Source organism: Anser cygnoides, chromosome 25, assembly GCF_040182565.1.
Source record: "Anser cygnoides isolate HZ-2024a breed goose chromosome 25, Taihu_goose_T2T_genome, whole genome shotgun sequence".
Taxonomy (NCBI): domain Eukaryota; kingdom Metazoa; phylum Chordata; class Aves; order Anseriformes; family Anatidae; genus Anser; species Anser cygnoides.
In genome coordinates this window covers 5,753,670-5,773,566 of record NC_089897.1, presented here as the reverse complement: position 1 = coordinate 5,773,566, position 19,897 = coordinate 5,753,670, and the positions used below count along the sequence as shown (strand labels likewise).

Genomic DNA, 19,897 nt, shown 5'->3' with positions numbered 1-19,897 from the left:
GCCTCGGAGTAGCCGACTGGCCAGACACCTTGCAGACCTCAGCGTCTCTCTCAAAAGGATGTTTTTTCAGCCTCAAAGAAAGCAAATTAAAAATAATTAAAAAGTAATATTGTGACTCTCTCTGCCCTAATCATGCCTAATGAATTTATTTCAAAATGGTGGTGGCTGTTCAGCTGCCAGCCACAAGAGTATTACTCACTCAGTGACTGCCACTGGTGAGCGCAGGAGTGGTGATTTTGGGGAGTGGGCATTGAGGGGCAATGGACGATGCCCGGGAGGCTGCACAGGAGGTCTGAGGCCAGGGCCCAGCTCTGCCCCCGGTTTGCAGGGACTGCACTGGGAGCCCAGCTGTTAGGAGTTGCAGCTACACCAGAGCCGCTCAGCGAGTGATTTGCAGCAGCAGCACGCAGTTATCTCTGGGGTTTAGATGTCTACTTGGCAAGGGCTGCAGAAGGCTCAGCCTCGCGGAGCACTGGAGGCAGGCAGGCTGCTGAGCCCCTGGCCCCAGACTGGCACCACACCGTCCCCGCAGTGCCCCCTGCCTGAAGCCACCGCTGAGATAAAGGACGTCCTGCGTGCCCTACAGCACAGCCCCAACGTTCCCATGCCATGCATCGCATCACAGAATACCATTAGATTACCTTAGGTATGAAGCCTTTAAGGGTAATGCATCTGAGACTCTAAACTTCTGAGATGCACTTCGGTTTGAAGAGGAAGAGGAAGCAAAGAAGTGAGTAATTCTCTCGTACAGCTGGAGCTCAGCACAGGTGTGGTGAGAAAATGACCAGGTACAAGAAGTCAGCCACAAGAAGCCACCAGGGTGAGCAGCACCGGGCCGCGGACGTCCTGGCACGGCCGCTCTGGTTTCTAACACAGCACTGTCAAGGGGAAGCTGCACGCAGGTGCTTTGGGGATGACCTGGACACAAACCCTTCCTCTGGGCAGCCACCAAACCCAGCTACCCACAGGTGAACCTTCCCTTGCAGGATACCAAGGTCAGACAAATAAAGAGTATGGCTAAGCACAGCGAGGTAATTATCCTCCTTCCTCCTCGGCCTCATTATTGCTGCTGCCCAGGACTGTGCCCAGCACCTTCCCTGGCAATGCCCCTTCCTGAGCGCTCTAGGATGCCCTGCCTCCTCTGCTCCCGGACCCTCGCAGCCAGCCCCCTTCAGCAGCAGCCTCATCTTCAGCTTCCTAACCCAATTATTTCACCTCCAGTCCTCCCCAGCCTTGGGTACATCAAACATCAGTGCAGGTGGCAAGAAGCTCAGAAAATCAGGTGGCATTTGCCCTTTCCGAGCCATCCCATTTCCCTGTTTAGACCAACAAGAAATCCGATCAGTCAAATCCAATTCTTGCTGGGCTGAGAGTCTGGAAAATGGATTACGCAGAATGTCTGGCTTCAGTACCTTGATGTGAGTGTCGAGTTGGGTTTGGGAGGAGATCAAAGCATTTATACCTGTGGATTTAAAAAGAGGACTAAGACTAAAGCACCTTGTGATTTCTCCACAAAAGATCACAAGATTGGTAAGAGATTTTCCACTGGGTTAAGCCAGCTCTAACACAAGGGTTATGCCCGTGGGCACCGCTGCTGCCTCGTGTCTGCCCAGGCCTCCTGCACCTGAGCCCAGCGCTTCACTGTGAGCCCGAAACTCTTCGCAGTTCCTGTTTCAGTCCTGGCAGGGGCAAAACAGGCGCCCTCTCTCGGCAGCACCATCAAGCAACTATTTCAAATTCCATTCAGAAGGTGAATATTTATCGTACACATGCTTCTCACTGCCATTTCACAGCAGTTAAACAGAAGACTCCTTTCCTACTCTACATGCAATACCATCACCATCCCTGCCTTGTGTTTGTCCTACTCAGGTTCGCTGCTGCACTCAGCTCCCATCGCTTCCCTCAAATCCATTATGTCAGTCTTAAAACGATAACCGTAGCCGCTCAGGCCTTCAGCTTCATTCTAAGCCAAAAATACCACAAAACAAATTAATAATCCTTTATTAAATTCTTGTTACAAAATTTCTACCACCAACCACACAAGTGCTCAGTGTTAGGATGCCCTCTACCACCCCAGCACAGGACTGCGGGTGTGGGAGGTGCCCGACAGCTCCTCCAGCGCCTGGTCTCACCAGGTGAAGAGTATGGAAATTTAAAACATTCACGTAAAACTACAGCATGCAACTCCATAACTAAAAATTGTGAGAAGCAGAAGAGAAGTGCATTACATTGCTTGAGATGCTGGAACTTGAGGAATTAGAGATTTGTACCTATCATGAAAGCATTGGCCCACGAGTTGAAAAAATCAGCAGAGTGAATTTTTTCTTCCAGGTCCTCATGTTAGCTGGAAGTGAGATTTTTCTTTCAGGTCTTTGACTGATAAACTACTGACTTGAATGAGCTTTGAACAGCAGAAAAAAATAGAAGTCTAATCTACTCTGATAAGTAGACAGGCCACAAGCGAATGTATTTACAGAGAACTCTTAGAAAGGCTATTTGGAAGTGGAAATGTATATGCATTTGAACTCTAGCACTGATTGTGCCCTACCCTGAATCCTTCCTCCCGTTCTGAAATTTAAACATTGGTTAAATTGACAAAACCACAAACCAGCAAAATGATCACCTAGCGAAAGATAACTGTCATGATTAAAGGCCACAAAAAAAAGGGATTGCAAATCTCTTCATGGACATGACTTGGCCCAGTGATCCCATGGGAAAATAGGTAAAACAGAAAAGCTCACGTTATTTTGCAGGTGAATGTTTTCTTGTAAAAAATCTAATAAATCCAATGAAAGTGAACCAAAGTATCAGTCCAGCTCAAATTCTTTCCATATATATGTACTTATATAGGTATATGGGTTAGCTATAAGAACAGTAGAACTCAACCTACAAGCTGCGCAAATTTTATATCTGTAGCGTGGCTAAATTAAGTCCAGTGTAAAACCACTGTACTACTTCAGTAACTCACTTGGATTTTTCTGTCACTCGTTTCATTCTACAGCCCTGCTGACAAAGCAGCACCAGCCCTGCCATCGTGGTGAGACTGCCGAGCAAAACCCAGCTCTTCCTGCATCCTCATTCCACAGGGAACTTCTCCCACTGCAGGGAAACTCCTGGAGGTACTCCTGGCTCGTTCAGTCTTTGCAAAGCAGAGAAAACTATCCCAAAACAATGATTCAGTAAAAAACAGGGCCTCAAAAAGCAGATCACATTCATGCAAATCTGTTCTCTAGATGTGGCTGTTCAGAGGTACAGTTCCTACTGCTGCTTGGCGTGGAAATGCCATTTTTCCAGCCACACAAAAACCCATTTGAGTGGGCGTGAGGAGCTGACTCTGGTCCACAGCAGGAGACACAAGGAGTTACCTGCCCATCTGCCCAGCCCATGCGTTGTATTTCCCTCTACTGTGTGCAATCTTGACTTATATCTAATACAAACCTCAAAATGTACTTCTCATTTGATAGTGGTACATCAGCGTTCAAGAATTATACATTATTAGTAGTATAATCTACTAAACATGTGTACATATTACAGAACAGACTTCCTGACTGCATTAAGTCTGCCATCAGAGCACCTCAATTGTTGTCCTTTTTGGTTTGATGTTTGTACCTGCAGACGTTAATGATGCAGGCACTACTCTGTGCTGGAGATGGTACCACCGCATCAGGATTTCTTACTTCCTGATTCTGTCGTCAGTGTTAGATACTGCCCAGGATCCACTGCAGTTAGCCACGAGAAGTTTGTTCCTTGGGGTGTAACCAAAAGCCAGAGCTGGCAAACATGGTGTTGTGTACACAGGAAGACTTATTCATGGGCCAAAAATAGTCTCTGGGTACCAGGTGTCCTTGCAGCGCACGGGTTTTAGATTGAGATACGGCTTCTTAAACCACTGAAGTTTTCATTTGGATGCCGAGATTGCATTAACAAGGAAAGCCACTACTGCCCTGGAGTAAGAGAGCCACAGCTGTAGTCTGCATCACTTTTTCTGTCATGTCAAAACTGGGTTCTCTTAAAACAAAGCACTCTTCCGCCTCTGCTCCGAGATCCATCCCCCAGGGTTTACATCCATCTGCAACATCTTCATCACCCACTTGTCTTTCCTGGCCCCGTCAATGAACTCATCAAGGGACAGCTGCCCTGTGTATGAGGTGGGGAGGACACAAGATGGGGAGACAGAACAGGACAGATAAGACAAGAGGACAACAGGAAGCCAAAACCACCTCCTGCATTTCAGAAGGTAATATTCTAATAAGACAAAAGCTATACTTAATTTCCCCATATAAACTATATAGGTCAGCTAGCTAAAAAAAATAAAAAATAACCACACCATAACCCAATCCATTCACACCTGCCCTGTCCCTTTGGCTAGCACGAAGCATTGCATTGGCTCACACTTGCAGCTCCAGGAGGAGCTCCACTGCAAGTCTGGTCCTGCAGGCTCCGATTTGGCTGGAGCATTGGCTTTACTCAGGCTGGGACCTGCTCTCTGGCTACTGGGGACTTTCAGAGAACACAATCCGTGCAGCCTCAAAATCCAGACAGAATAGTGAGCCCTGGGTATTTTACATTAAAATAATATTATTTCCTCCTACTGTACCAAGTTGCTCTTGATTCTGACCACAAACAGACCAGAATGAAACCCAACATGTCTAATATGAGTAACAAGATCATCCTAAGTGATTTCTTGATAAACATAATTAAAACTAGCCTGCCCAGCACAGATAACTTTTCATTATGCATGAATGCAATCTGAGACATCAATTCCTTACCATCCCCGTTCTCATCCACTAACTGAAATATCCTGTCCACAACCTCCTCCGGTGTGAGCAGCGGAGTCCTCTCCTCCACCTCTGACCGACACACTTTCTTCAGCTTGTAGATAGACTGAAAAGAAGATCGCAGATCAGAAAAAAAGGTTTGGAAAAAGAGCAGTGGTGAAATTTGTTATTTTACCAGCAGTGTAGATGTCTCGTAAAGGCTGCAGTTTTAATCTTCTCCTTGAAAAATCCCCCTCCAAATTTATGCTCATATGCACTGTGCCTTGAAGCTGCTGCCTCCCATCTGTTTCCCTTATACAAACAGGTCAGACCTCACAAGGCAAGAGTTTTTGCTAGGAAAATCTAACTTTTCAGTACGATTTTTTCTAAGGCCTGAGAAGACCTGAGGCCAGGCACACCTGGGTTTACCCAGCCATCTCTCCCAGGGAGCTCTTCCCAAGCTGCAAGATCAAACCTGTATTAGCACACATTTTGACCCCTGGTTTCCGCTCCACTTTGCCACTGGAAAATGGCATTTTTTAAAATCTATTCCTCCCATCTCATCCAAACATGACAACCACCTGTTCATTATTATCTCTGCTCATTAGGCTGAAGGGTTTTGTCTGATGACTTCCCAGAGAGGGGATTAGCAAGGGCCTAACACAGCTCTGGCCAATTCCTGTCTGACCTGAAAACTATAATTGAACCTGCCCCAGACTGGCTCCCCCAAATGCTCTCCCACCTGCCCCTGGTGAGGCAGGTAACAAGCTAGTTGCTTTTTCCCAGCTGCTGACTTTCTAAAGACCTTGCTTTCCATAGATACAACTTCTCTGGTGATGTCTCTTGATTCCTCATTTTCTCCCAAATCCTGAAGTATTTGATAACCATTGATTCACAAACCCTGCTGTGAAAGGGTAACAGCACCCGCATCGCAGGGGTGATGAGTACAGTCACTAAGTTACCTAAAGTTACATAGCAGTAAAAACCCAGGTACCTGGTGTCCATCTGTCAAACCACATGCCTCCTCTCGCACCTTCCCAGTCACTAATTAAAACTAAACATAAACCCAGAAAATAATAATTACAAATAGAATTCCTCTGCTAATTTATGCCTCCCACTGTGTTCTTGCCCACTACTCAGGCAGAAAACTTGCTCCTGAAAGGAGCAGGGGGTGAAATCCTCTTCCACTACCTAGGGCAGAGAATTTTGGTGTAAAAGGTCTGGAAGGAAAGTCAGAGCAGAGACACAGGAACCCCACAACAGCTGCCCACTCTTGGTATAGTTGATCCCTCACCCCATCAGGCTCCACCAAACCGTTGACCCTTTCACCAAGGTCAGGCATTTTCCCTTCATCGCTACCCTTTAGCTGCTTTGAAACCCAGTTATCACAAAAACTGGATGCATCATGATGTTGCCAAAGAATGATTGCTTAAATAACTGATTAGGCAATGCCTACTTACCTCAACAATTTCTAGCAGCTCAGGTTTGTCTATGCAGCCATTCCCATCCTTGTCATACACTTTGAATGTCCACCTCAGCTTGTGTTCCAGTTTTCCTCGTAAAACAAGATTCAAGGCAGCCACATACTCCAGAAAATCAATGGTGTTATCCTGAAGAAACAGAAGAGGATCCGAATGACACAACTGTGTACAGTTGACAGAAATCTGTTAATAAAACCTGGATTAGAAACTGCCAAGAGACACTCCTGGGGACAGTAATTTCTGTGCCTTTTAGAAGAGCAGCGCAGCAGCGAGCACAGCCGTGCTTTTCTGCACCCAGGCGTCCCCAGGCATGACAGTGGAGAGCAAAACAACTCTCTTGCAGTGCAACGCTTGGGGGCACCTGCCAGGACTCCAGAGAGGAGTTTAAGCTTAAACACCCTGAGACGACAGACAATACAGATCACACGGAGGATGGGGAGGCAGAGGAGGATTGGCGCCGGAGGCACTGGCAAGTCAAAACCAGGATGTCCGAATTGGTCAACATTCCTTTACTTTTGAGTATCTAAAATCAATATTTTGTTACGTGCCACCTGTTCTGACTGCTTATACGTATGCATGCTTCCTCCATGTATATCAAGCCTGAGTCGGACTTTCCTCCACTGTAACCCCTCCCATCATAAGATATATATATATATATACATATTTTTTTTTTTCAGTTAGCAGCCTTGGCTATTTGATGATCTTAAATGTAACTGCCTAAACTTAAACCTTTTAATCCATCCACAACAGTTGAATAAGGGTATTCTGTCCTTATTTAACATACAGATTTATGAGATAAGCCCATCCCAGTCCATACAGAGCACTATAGCATGTTCCCCTTCTCCTGCCCTAGCAGTCCCATCACCCTTACCTTGCTCATGAAGCACAGTAACGAGGGTGGGAACTGCACCAAAAGGCCTCCAGCTTACAGAAGGAAAAGGCGGTGATAAATCTATGTAAAAGCTCCTTGCCACTTACCCCATTCTTATCAAAAGCTCTGAACATGTTTTCAATGTACTCTGCTGCTTCTCGGTTATCCTGGACCCCAAAGAACCTCTTGAATTCATGCATGAAGAGGGTCCCACTGGGACATTCAACCACAAATTTCTTATACCATTCCTGCAATTCAGCAACATCAATCTCTGCTTGCTCCCCTTCAGCATTGGTGAACTGCTGTCCCATTTTGGTCCGTAAATCACGAGGGAAAGAAAAGAAAAAGGGAACAAAAAGAAAATCCAAAGTCCTTTGCTTGTATTGTCCTTTTAACACTTAGTTGCTTTCTTTTTTTTTTTCTTCCTTCTTGCTGTTTTGTGCCTTTATTTGATGTTTTGTCTTTTAATTTATTCTTCCTCCTTCTTCTACAGGCTGCATTCACCTCCACAGCTCTGTGCGCTCACTTGGTGATTGTAGAGTTGCTTCTCTTCATTAGGGAAGAATAACACGTGGTAGCAGACATAAAAATAACTAAGATCATTAGGAGATTCCCACCCATGGGTCACAGAGACCTTCAGATGTTCTGGGCTGTGCCCTATTTAGAAGCAGACTCCAGAGGCTCAGGGTCCTTCTGCACATTAATACCTTCATTTGGGAGCTGAGCTTCCCTTTACACATCACCTATAACCCTGCTCACTTCTCTATGGTTTTTCTTAAAGAAGAAAAAAAGTGTAGTAAACAAGTTTCCTAACAGTTTCTCCAATAAAGGTATATGTCACCTGTTTGTAGGGGATGCACCAATATGCGTGAAATAGGGCATATTAACAAACAACACAACACTTACTAAGAGGAAATCCTGATAAAAATAAGTGCATACAATTCCACTTACATAAGGAAAAACTGCTAATAGGACTGCCAGCATATAAGGTAAGTTGAATAAGCTCTACAGGCTTTATTCTGTACAAAACAATAGAGAAAATAATTAAGTGCACATGGAGGCAGATGTGCTTGTTTGTCTATTTTTCATATTTCATTATTGAAATTCTCAATTGATAGTTACAGATAGCTTTTATTTCTATGCACACACACCCAAAGTTGAGGCTTCTTTTCTTTTGTGCTTTTTTCTGTTAAAGTACTTCTGCCTATTGCTTTTAGGCAGAAATACAGCTCTAACAATAGGCTCTTTTAATTGTGTACTTGCTTACCAAAGAAGCCTAGTATGAGGCTGTACAGAACCACCTACTACTAAAGATCATGCTCCCAACACAGAACCTTCTGTTCTTCCTTCCTGCTGGAGCCACCAGCTTTTACCCACATCATACCAGGTGTTCCGAATCCAACCATTTATCTGTGTCAGCTGGAAAGAAATGACCTGTAGCTATAAATGTGCCTGAGCCAGGCTGATGTGTAGATAGGATTCTCCTTTTAAGAGGATTGGAGTAGTACTAATGGGAAGCAATAGTCTCCACATGGTAATAATGCTAAAGACCACCAGGATTTAAGCTGTTCTTTTTTAGAAGTAGTTTGTTTTGGAAAGAAGAGTTTCTAATTTGGAAAATCACAGGTTAACAGTCATCTCAAAAGTGTTATTGCAGAAGTATTTCATGTCTGGAATAAGGCTTTCTCTGAATCTGCTTATGCCTCTAAGCACACTATCAATAGTAGTGTAAATATAGATATAAAAAATACGCATGCAGCTTTGCTGGAGCATAGCACAACTTTATGCTTCTCTTTTTTATATGTAAGTGTGCCTTGGCAATGGATGGATTCACTTAAGAGTCTTAAGCAAGAAGAGGATAAAAGCTATACAGCAGAAATAACGATGGATAGGGAAGACCAAGAGAATTATCAGGAAGGTTAAGCTCTTCTCTTTTAATGAAAATAGATTATTTTTTTGTGGACCTGATAGCTTAGAGGAATTGTGTTTTTCCCTCTCTGAACCTAGAAGAACGCAACAGGATCGATAAGCTTAATCCTTCCTTTTACAACTGCTGCAGACAAACTTCAGCCCCTGAATCTAAGATAACTTGTATGCTGCAGAGCAGCGTGACGTCTGGCTCATCAAGAAGTTTTACTGCATCTACCCGCTGGTGTTTGCGTTTCAGCTAGGCCTCCTAGAAGGAAGTCTTTGCCAACTACTGTTACTGTTGTATTTGTTTGGTTGCATTTTCCATTTCCCTGTGCTCAGTTGCCTTTACTGTATGAAGGGCTTTTCCCCTCAATTGATATTTTTTTCATTTTTCCTGACACTGGTGAGGTCACAGCTTCCCTACCCAGGTGACAAACAGCTTTCAAGAAGTGGAGGTGCTTCTGCTGGGGTGCAGGCAGGAAGGGCTCTGCACGTTTTGCACACTGGTGCGGAGCCTTCCACCATTTTGTGCTGCGCTGCTGCGCCGCGGCTGCAGGCTGGAATGTGAGCGCTGGGAGCACGGAACAAGACTCTGCATGCCTGGGACATTATGTTGCCTCATTGCATAATTTTGTTTTGCCTTATGGGAACTCAGCGATCTGTTCCCAGGAGAGAAAATGGTTCCTCTTTGTTTTGATGACTACAATCTTTTTCAGCTAGGAACAAAGGACTGAAAGAGACTTGAGTTACAAAGTCTAACTGGTGCTATTGCTGGTATCATGACATACAATCATGTTAATAAAAGTGCTGATGGTTTTTGGCACTGAAATTAAATCCCATAGCTCCTGGTATGAAAATTCCTCTGCATACACTCTCATTGTCCTAAGTGCGTAGTCTGCAGACTGCTGATAGAGTTGCCGTCTCCTAGCCAGCGGAACATCACTTTATGATGTATTGTTTATCAATCAAAGGAGTTCTCTATATGACTTGAAAAAGAGATGCAGGTAGAGGTAAATGTAAGCAGAGATAATTTACAATAATAAAAAGAATAAAGAGGTTGTGCTATTTGGCTCCTTGGAGCGTTAGGATCAATGCTTTATAAGGTGATACGTACTAACAGAATATTACATCCAAAGAGCACTGGATGATTAGTTGCAAACAGGTAATATCTGGTTACGTGTCCTGCCTAGCAAGCTATCCCTACATTATCACTTATACAGTTTAAAAGCTGCAGTTTCCCAGCCAAGAGGATGGAAAAAGGGACGACTTATTTCCCGTCAGCTCACCAACACGACATGCTGCCACATGCTTCGGCAACGGCTGGTAGAAACTCAAGAAAAAAAAAAAACCTGCAGAGGGCTGGGAAGACTCATTGGCTTGGCATCTGCATTGCCATTCAGCAGAGGCTGGAGGAAGGCGGCAGGGTGCAGGCGGGCACAGCTGCCCGCTGCCAGGGGACCGACTTCATTGAGATGGGAGGCAAATTGGGTTCCTTTGCCGCTGCTGCAGCAGCCCTCACATAGCCAAGCCGCCTTGTTCCCTTCTGTTAAACACACCAGCCCTTATCTGCCCCAAGACCGCTCTCAGTGGGCTGGGCAATCTGAAGTGTCCTTAGGGCAGGCCTAGAAGGAGCTGAGCTCTGCCCAGTGCCGCTTCCAAGGCTCCCTGAGCATCTGGCCACAGGGGAAAGCAAGCCTGAAATACCCTTACGTTCTCCCGTCACCAGCAGGACAGACGTGTGGACAGCAGGAATGCAGGGCGGATGTACGGCAGCTTCTGTGCCGGCCGCTTGGGGATAGATCAAAGATCCCTCAGACTTTGGCTGGGAGTTCAGCCCGATGCCTCCACGCGTCTCGTCTCAGGTGCTCGCTGAGCTGCCATTCCTTCGCACATTTTTCTACAGCAGGAATAACGACGTGGCAAAGGTATTATTATTACAGGAGCAGCCGTCGCTCGTCTACCATATCAAAAATGGTCAGGTAAAACTAGCCAAACATGTTTAAAATTAACCAAAGCAGCACCAAATTTTCTTCTTTCCCATTAAGAAAACGCCAGCTTTAGAGTCTCGCCTACTGTTTGTGTTTATTGCCAGACAGATTTTGTTACCTGCTGACAAACTCCTGCTCAATGTTACCTCCAAGTGGCTACACTTCAGCGATGAATGAAGGCTGAAATGTTTACCTGGCACTTGGCACCTCGCAAGGCACACTTTCCAAGAAAAAAGCAGAATTACATTTTCTGTTTGTGTGAAGATTTTCAGCATTTTGCATTCATAATTCCAAACCCTCGGTGTAGGATTAAGCGCCGGCTGTAGGTTAGCCTTTCCCAAACCAGGACTCGGCACTATCCACAGTGTCCATGAGTAGGAGGGAAATTCCCACCGTTTTTTCCACTTCATTGAAACCGAATAGTGAATTATTTGATCTCTTGAAACCGAGATTCACCACTGAGTCACGGCTCCCCACCTACGGGGACGAGCCATGAAAGGCGAGACGCGGGGTGTCCGCGAGGGATGCAGCGGGGCTGTGCGGGCAGGGACGAGGCGAGAGGAGGACCATTGGTGCGGCGTGCCCGCGGTTGTGCGGTAACCGCACCCGGCTTTACGTTTTGTCCTAAAACTTGATGGATGGATCTGCTGGGCCAGGTAGGTTTCGCACTGCGGGAAAAATTAAGAAACTTTTTTTATTTTTTTTTGTAAAAAAAAAAAAAAAGGGAAGAAAACTTTTTTTTTTTTGTAACCCCAGAAATATTAAGAAGCCCTTTTTTTTTTTTTTTTTTTTTGTACCAATTCCCCTAACAAAATCAAGGGGAAGGGAGGGCGGGGAGCGGCGCGGGTCCCCCCCCCCCCCCCCGCGGCCGGGGGCGGGCCGGGGCGGTGCGGCTGCGCCGGGCGCACCTGGGCAGGTGAGGGCGGGGCCGCGGGAGGGAGCAGGGCGCGCCGTGCCCGCCGCCCCCCGCCCGCCGCCCCCCCGCCGAGCTCCCCTCGCCCCCCACCCCCTGTCCCCGACGCGGAGAGCCCCCGGGGTGCGGAGCGGGCACTGCCGGTAAGCGCCGGGGGGTCCCGGTCCCCGTTCTCCCGGGGCCGTGCAGCCGCCGAGGGGGGGGGTTACGGGAACCGGAACGCGGCGGGGCGGGGGCCCGGGGCTCGCTGCGGTCCCCCCCCTCCCCGGGCGCTCGGCCCGGGCTGGAGGGGGCGCTCCGGGGGTCGGGGCCGGGCACGCCGCGGGGCCCCGCCGGCCGCTCGCCCTCCCCGGTTTAGCCCTGGGCTACGGCTTTCGGGTCGGGGCCAGGCCGGCCGTGGGGCGGGGGTGGTCCCGGTGCCGGTCCCGGCCCTGCGCTGCCGGCAGCTCCGGCACCGCTGCCCCCCCCCCCCCCCCCCGCCCCTCCCCGGCAGCCCAAATCGTTCGTGGCCCCGCCGGGGCAGTCCCGGCCCGGCACCGGGCGGAATTCACCCGGCGGGGCCGGGAGTGCGGCAGGCGGCCGGGCTCCGGGGCGGGGGAGCCCGGGGGCTGCGGGGTTTTGGGGAGTGCTGGTGGGCAGAGCCCCGAGAGGTGGGAGCCGTGGGGTCCCCGCGCAGGGAGGTGGTGAGGTGTCAGAAAGCTGGGTGCGAGGTCAGCGTGCTTCTCCGGGGGAGTGCTAATTCTAGAGGTTGAGCCTTTGGGGGTTTAAAAAAATATATATACATATATATATATAGGGTAAGGTAATCAAATGAAAGTAACAAGCGAGGAATGAGGTGCCAGCCTGTGGCACTGCAGAGATGAAGCCAGAGAGCACCCCTTCCTTCCTCAGAGGCGTTGTGAACGGGTTGGGAAGGCGCTGAGTATTCGTGGTCGTGCTGGCAGAGGCTGAAAGAGTTTGAGCTTGGAAAACCCGTGGGCTACAGCAACATGGTAAGAGGCGTGGAGGAGGGAGCCAGGAGGGGACGCGCGCATCCTTCACACCCCGCGCTGGGTACCACTGTGGGCAGAGCCGCGCCGGAGCAGGGGAGCTGTGCTCCTGCGCCCCAGCATTGGGAGCAAAGTACCCCTCATTCCCAGGGTTTCCCAGGATTTCAGCCCCTTTCCAGCCAGGTCGAGGCAGACTTGGGTAGTGTTTTCCTGGTTTGCTGCTGCTGTTGCTCTCTGACTGGCACCTGCGCTGAGAGTCACCACGATTTAACCGCGTCTGGCCCCGACCTTTGTCACTCGTCTGCGGCCGTCGGGGTGGCTGCAGGACCTCTGCTCACCCCGGAGTTTGCTGGAGCTGTCTGGCCCTCGCAGCTTTCTGAGCGGGAGCGGCTTCTGGCGATGGTGGACCCTTGTGGGATGGAAGTTGAAGGCTGGAAGGGGCTGACTCACTGTCTGCGCTGAGCAATGGGATTCAAGTTGGTTTGCTCTCTGTTATTGTGTCAACAAGCCATTGGTGATAAAAGGTCGTAAAGCATTGTAACGTCTGGTATTGACAGAGGCTGTCTGTGATCCAAGGGACAATTCAAATCCAATACAGCAGCGCCAGCACGCTGTCCATGTGACTGAATATATTTTGTTTGAGAGGCAGGCATGAATTTTTGTCCGTGGTGTATGGGCTTGTATTTAATCTTGGCCTTGCAAATGTGTGTGTACACAGTGTATGTTATTAGAAACAGAGGGAGCTGCTTAAAGCAAAGTGTAAAAGAGATTGTGGGAACAAGCTTTAGTTAGGATCTCTTTGTTGCAAGAAATGGCTGTTTTTTCCCTTAGCAAGTGAAATCAATACTTGTTGTGCGGTTTTTTGGTCTCAATTCTAAGTCCAGGGTTAACCCGGACTTTGTGTCTTTGCAAACATGCTACTGAGTGTGTAATTCTGATAGGATTTTTGACATGAATAACTAATGCGGTAGTTCCAGAAGCATGAAAACGAGGATTCCTTTCTGATGTTTGCAGCACCTTTGAAGCACTCTGCTAACATGCCCAGGTCCTTGACTAAGCACATTTTCAAACTATTACTTAAACATGATTTGCAATTGATTCTGAGCATTTTCTTTGTTTAACAGATAAAAATAAGTTGTGCTCAGATTAATTTTGTGTGAACACTTGCATTTGAATTGGATCTGCTGGTATTCGAACAAATAAAACCCGTTCCTAGAGTAGTTCTTGGATAGTTTTTTTTAATCTCCTCTATCTCTGCTGCGAGACACATTTTGAAACTCCCGTGGCAGTATTCAGGGCTTATGGCAAAGGATTTATTTTTATCCTGTAACTGCCTTATTAATGGAAAGTTTGCCATTTTTCTCATTGGTTTCAAGATTTACAAAATGAATTTGCAAGTTACACCTCCTAAGCACACGTAGCATGTGTGTCCCCCTCCCAGTCTCAAGATACCAAATGCTGCCTTCTTTTGCAGGGGACAGTCATTAATTTCACATCTGTGACTTTGTTCTGAAGAGGAAGAATATTGTTGGTTGCAAATGTAGTATCAACATGGTACCACTTAAAAACAGTAAATTTAATCCATTAACTCCGTGGCTTTTTTTTTTTTTAAGAAATTAAACATTAAGTCAACATGACTTGATTTTTAGTGTCAGTGCAGCCTTGCAGTTCATCTCCTCCTGGATAAACATCCTGGTTATTATAGGTCAGCACCTTATGTTGGTGCTTGCAAGTGATTATATTGCATTCAAAGAATTCAAGAAAAAGTCGTGAAATGACTTTAGGAGGAAAATCCATCTCTGTTAAACCAGTCCCCTCCACTTCAGCCGGATGGTTCCACCTATACCTCAGCTGGGGCAAAGGCTTCAGATTCGGCATGTAGTTTTCTTTTCCTTCTCAATGCAAGCCTGGCAGGATTGAAGAAAAACTAGATGAGAGATTCCTGTTTGCTAAGGGGTACGTGGAGGCTTTTGAAATTCTAATGTCTGTTCTTGCTGTGGCTTGTTTGTGGCTTTATCTCCTGCGCAGCACTTACAGCTCAAGTTTGATTGGGGCTCACCCTTCCATGTGCTCAGTTAACACGAATAATGCAGGTGGTTGCTCTAGAGACATTAGCAGTGTAGAAACATCACTTAGTGATGCATTTGTAACTCCTCCTGGTAGAAGAATGGTAGTTAGCGAAATCTGAATTGTTGGTTATATTATTACACGTTGAAACCACTGATAACAGTAGCGCTGCGTAGAGTACTTAATGAAGTTAACTTTTTCTTTTTTTAAAGAATATGACTCTCTACTAACCTTTTGCAGTTGGTCTGCTATTACCTCTGTCTTTTGTAGACAATGGCGTTACACCCGCGGAGAGTCCGCTTGAAGCCCTGGCTCGTGGCCCAGGTAGATAGCGGCATGTATCCGGGCCTTATCTGGCTAAATCGAGAAGCAAAGCGGTTTCAGATCCCCTGGAAGCACGCAACTCGGCACAGCCCGCAGCACGAGGAGGAGAACACCATCTTCAAGGTGAGGGAGGGAGAAGCTCGGTTGTACCACGGCTCTTACACAGAGACAAAGGGCTGAATTGTTGGCCGAGAGCTGGATAGGCGTTTCAGTAGCTGCTTCCAGGCGCATTTTGTCCTGTTTCTTTGACCTCTGAAATGCCACTTTGAGCACTTCGATGCCAGGCTTGGCACGGTGCTGGAAAGGTGTTTAGTTCTTTAACTCTTTCAGGCCACCAAAGGCCTGACAGTGTCTGGTTGTACAAACCGTGGGAGATTACTGCTGCTTGTTTCATCGACTTGGTATAGCATGTGGCAGCTGCCTTGTTCTTCACATCAAACCGTTAAATATTGTTACATAAATCTTAACAGGGAAAGGAAAAATATCGCTCCAGCACAAAGTTTGTTATTGTTACTGCTGTTCTTAATATTCTTCTCCCGTGGGGTTCATTTTAACTCCTTTACTCTGAGGGATTTTTGACTTCCTCTGCCTTGAAAGGATCTTGGATTAATGGTCTGATTCGGGGGTGAGACAGCTAGGTGGATACCTGAGGCTGCTCCATTCTGTTTTAACCGTATCCACTACCCCTGCACAGGGTATGGCTCGCTGCCAGAAATGGCTTTTGGTATTGTGCTTAACACCTAGAAAAACTCAGTGTGCAGTCCTGTATGACTGATATTTTCTTAACTTGTATGAAGGTGTGTGCTCTGAACTGGTAATGGATTTTGGAAATTTGGATTTACATCTTTTTTAAGAAAATCATTTTAATGGGGAAAAGGAAAAAACATGGAGAGAGACTGGAGCGGGTTGCCCAGAGAAGCTGTGGATGCCCCATCCCTGGATGTGTTCAAGGCCAGGTTGGATGAGGCCCTGGGTAACCTGATCTAGTGGGTGGCATCCCTGCCCATGGCAGGGAGGCTGGAACGAGATGGTTTTTAAGGTCCATTGCAGCCCAAACTGTTCTGTGATTCTTTGAAAAGCTATTACAGAGGGAATGCCCACTGTTGTTATCAGAAGAGCTGTAGTTAAGGCTTCTGCGAGAGAAGGATTTTACAATAAATTTGCTTGTAAGCTTCATTTCTGATAAAAGCTACTCTATTGTGAGGGCTGGACTGAGCATGGTGTACTTTGTCCCCAGGCATGGGCTGTGGAAACAGGAAAGTACCAGGAAGGAGTTGATGAGCCAGACCCTGCAAAGTGGAAAGCCCAGCTCCGATGTGCTCTTAACAAAAGCCGGGAATTTAATTTGATGTATGATGGCACCAAGGAGGTGCCCATGAATCCTGTTAAAATTTATGAAGTGTGCGATATCCCGCAGTCCCAGGGATCAATCATTAATCCAGGTGAGGGCCTTGCTGACACAGTGCTGGTTACTGAGCAGGCGTTTGTCCAGTGCGTGTGCCTTTCTCCTTGTGACATTAACTCTTGAGCTGCCTTTTGTGTGCTGTAAAAAAGCAGTTGCCATGTGTAAGCCCAGTTACACTTAAGCTTCGAGGACTTTGAACCATAGTATGCCTACAGTAAAATTAACAGAGCTGCACACAGTTGCATGTTTTTTGCTTAAAAAAAAAAATCCAATGTTGTCAATAGTTTCTGTATCCTCAGCTTTCTAAAACCAGGTATTAACCTGAAAATAATATTGTACAGATAAAATTTTGTCTTTTTACTTAAAAAAAATAGACAAAATTCTGCTATTGTGCAAAGCCAATGTGAAGATTACATTTTTTTCAAGAATGCCATTGCAGTGTTTCATACCGAATTATCTACCTGTCACTCTGTGCTTGTTTGCAGGTTCCACTGGCTCAGCTCCATGGGATGAGAAGGATAATGATCTTGATGAGGAAGAAGAGGAAGAACTGAACCAATCTCAGCATGTCCCTATTCAAGAGACATTTCCATTTCTTAATATAAATGGTTGGTGGCATAGGCTGTAATGTAGTAGTGAAGTTATTTGCTTGTATATTGGTGCATGCTTGCAGTTGAGTCTTGGTTTAGCAAATAATTGATTCCTTTTTGTAGATTCTCCAATGGCTCCAGCCAGTGCAGAAAACTGCAGCCCTGAAGCTGTGTGGCCTAAGAATGAACCTGTAGATATGGAAATGCCCCCAACAGCTCTGCAGCATGATTTCTTCAGCAGCCCTGAGCTCTGGATCAGCTCTCTTCCAAGTACGTTTATGGATTTATAGTACTTCTGTCATTGTACTTAAAAGTTACAACTTTTTTTAAACCCTTTGGTTGTTCGCTTGTTAGCAAGAATATCTGATTTTTTTTTTTGTGTGGTTCTTTGGGGACCCATGGGTTGGACTTGATGATCCTTGTGGGTCTCTTCCAACTCGGATATTCTATGATCTGTGTATAGCTAAAACATCCCTGTGAGTCTAGGTTGGACTGTGTGGTGTGTGTCTGCTGCTGATAAAGTATGCATAGAGGTCCAGGGAAAATCCTACTGACAGTTTCTCTCTCAGTGACAGACCTAGAAATCAAGTTTGAATATCGAGGAAAGGAGACGGGACCAACAACAACTGTAAGCAATCCACAAGGATGCAGACTTTTCTATGGAGAGCTGGGTCCTATGCCAGACCAGGAAGAGCTCTTTGGGCCTATCAATTTGGAGCAAGTGAAGTTTCCAGGAACAGAGCAAATCACCAATGAAAGGCAAAAGATCTTCACAAGTCGGCTACTGGATGTTATGGACAGGGGACTGATCCTGGAGGTCAGTGGCCATGCCATCTATGCTGTCCGGCTCTGCCAGTGCAAGGTGTACTGGTCTGGTCCCTGTGCGCCTTCTGCTGCCACACCAAATTTGATTGAGAGGCAAAAGAAAGTCAAATTATTCTGCCTGGAAACATTCCTAAGCGGTAGGTAGCTTCTGCTTCTGGAAGATAATGGAGTCTGGTCTGGGTACTTGGTGACACTATTGGAAAGGGTGGTCTGCCATGGGGGTCAGTCTGGATGCGCTAATTAGCTTGCACATGCATGGTGCATGGGTAGTGGCCACTGCTTCTCCTGACCTCAGTGGACTGCGGGGCACGTGTGCATCAGAATAAAGTGCATGTGTACTTATTTAACGCTCTGAAAAATATTGGTGGGCGTTGATTTTAAAGCAAACTTTTCTGGGCTAAAGAAATAAATTGTAGTTGTTGATGTGTGAGAGGTATAGCTAAGACTCGGGACAATACAGCGAGGTGGGACATAAAGTTTCTAACCAAAAGATGGACAACACTGCAGCATTCTGCTTTTCTTCCTAGAGCTGATTGCCCACCAGAAAGGACAAATTGAAAAACAGCCACCATATGAGATCTACTTCTGTTTTGGAGAAGAGTGGCCTGATGGAAAACCTAGAGAGAGAAAGCTGATTGTGGTTCAGGTAGGAGCTAAGGCCCTGAAGTGACACGTGGCAGCCTTGCTGGGGCCACAACATTGGCTCCGGATTGATACCCACAGAAACCAGAGAACTGTTCTTCTCTGCCATGGCTATTGGCACTGAGAAACCCCAGCAGGGCTGGTGGGATTTTGTGCACTGAATGACATCGATCTGTGAGTGTGGTTTAGGTGATTGTGGACACCATCCTGCAGGGGGTTCCTGCCCAGGAACAGGGATGTACTGTGTGACTGCTAGGCTAAAATGGCTGACTACTTCTTCAACAGGTCATTCCAGTCGTGGCCCGGATGATATACGAAATGTTCTCTGGTGACTTCACGCGTTCCTTTGACAGTGGCAGTGTGCGACTCCAGATCTCTACGCCTGACATCAAGGACAACATCGTGGCTCACTTGAAGCAGCTGTACCGCCTGCTGCAGACCCATCAGGAGGGGTGGCCGATGCAGGCCCCTGCCATGCACATGGCACAGCCGCTGCCAGCACAGTGACCCGCGCTTTGTCCTGCTGCTGCGGGGTGCCCCAGGGTTTCCTACGTTGTACATATGGGGAAATGTTAGTGAGTGCCTTGCCTTAACCTGAATGAAATTTGTAAATCTGGTCTTCTGATTAACTTTCAACAGTCTATGGTATTTCTGTTTTGGGAGCGTTTTAAATAAAGGGAATAAAGAATACCTCTAGCTTCATTGCTGTTTTTAGCTGTTTGCTATGTGTAAATCAGATTTTTAATTCTGTAATATTTTTTAAAATCCACTACTGCCACCCTGTATATAACACTTGACCATTAGAGGGGGGAGAAAAGTAATCTGTGCTTTATTAAAACTGCTTTAAGAATGTTATTTTGTCGTCTCTTGTTTCTCTTTGGCTGCTCTCTAGTTGCAGCCTTGCACCCTAGCGCTTCTTTCACTGTGCTTTATATTTTATATACGTGCATTTTATATATGTGGATGTATTTGGAGTAAAGGGGGGGTTTTAAGTCCCCCTCCAAAGGCCAGCGGGAGCGCTAAGCTCCAGCGACCGGCACCATGAGAGCAGCGCCCCCTCAGCGCCCTCTTCCGTGTTTACGGGGCCGGGCCGCCGGCCTAGGCCGCTCCGCCCCGGGAAGGCCGCTCCGCTCC

At 46.9% G+C, this 19,897-nt stretch overlaps 2 protein-coding genes across 6 annotated transcripts; one reads left to right on the top strand and one right to left on the bottom strand.

The window, feature by feature from the left end:
• Positions 1-1,368: 1,368 nt before the first annotated feature.
• On the bottom strand, positions 1,369-8,946 carry GUCA1B (guanylate cyclase activator 1B). Of its 2 annotated transcripts, none has more exons than XM_013189566.3 (5): positions 8,377-8,946; positions 7,217-7,702; positions 6,218-6,367; positions 4,770-4,884; positions 1,369-4,137 (listed from the first exon to the last, which is right to left on the bottom strand). In XM_013189566.3, the coding sequence occupies exons 2-5, from the start codon at positions 7,418-7,420 to the stop codon at positions 4,010-4,012; spliced, it is 597 nt and encodes a 198-aa protein (XP_013045020.1). In that variant the 5' UTR covers positions 7,421-7,702; positions 8,377-8,946; the 3' UTR covers positions 1,369-4,009. The 2 variants fall into 2 exon arrangements, with proteins under 2 accessions (XP_013045020.1, XP_013045019.1); XM_013189565.3 differs by having other exon boundaries at positions 7,217-7,658.
• Positions 8,947-11,520: 2,574 nt separating this feature from the next.
• IRF6 (interferon regulatory factor 6) lies at positions 11,521-19,618 on the top strand. Of its 4 annotated transcripts, none has more exons than XM_066983034.1 (9): positions 11,939-12,064; positions 12,813-12,913; positions 15,218-15,424; positions 16,539-16,743; positions 17,192-17,314; positions 17,420-17,566; positions 17,866-18,258; positions 18,649-18,767; positions 19,049-19,618. In XM_066983034.1, the coding sequence occupies exons 3-9, from the start codon at positions 15,251-15,253 to the stop codon at positions 19,268-19,270; spliced, it is 1,383 nt and encodes a 460-aa protein (XP_066839135.1). In that variant the 5' UTR covers positions 11,939-12,064; positions 12,813-12,913; positions 15,218-15,250; the 3' UTR covers positions 19,271-19,618. The 4 variants fall into 4 exon arrangements, with proteins under 4 accessions (XP_047926952.1, XP_066839133.1, XP_066839135.1 ...); XM_066983031.1 differs by having other exon boundaries at positions 11,940-12,064; positions 15,248-15,424; XM_048070995.2 differs by lacking the exons at positions 11,939-12,064; positions 12,813-12,913 and adding an exon at positions 11,521-11,664 and having other exon boundaries at positions 15,248-15,424.
• Positions 19,619-19,897: the final 279 nt, after the last annotated feature.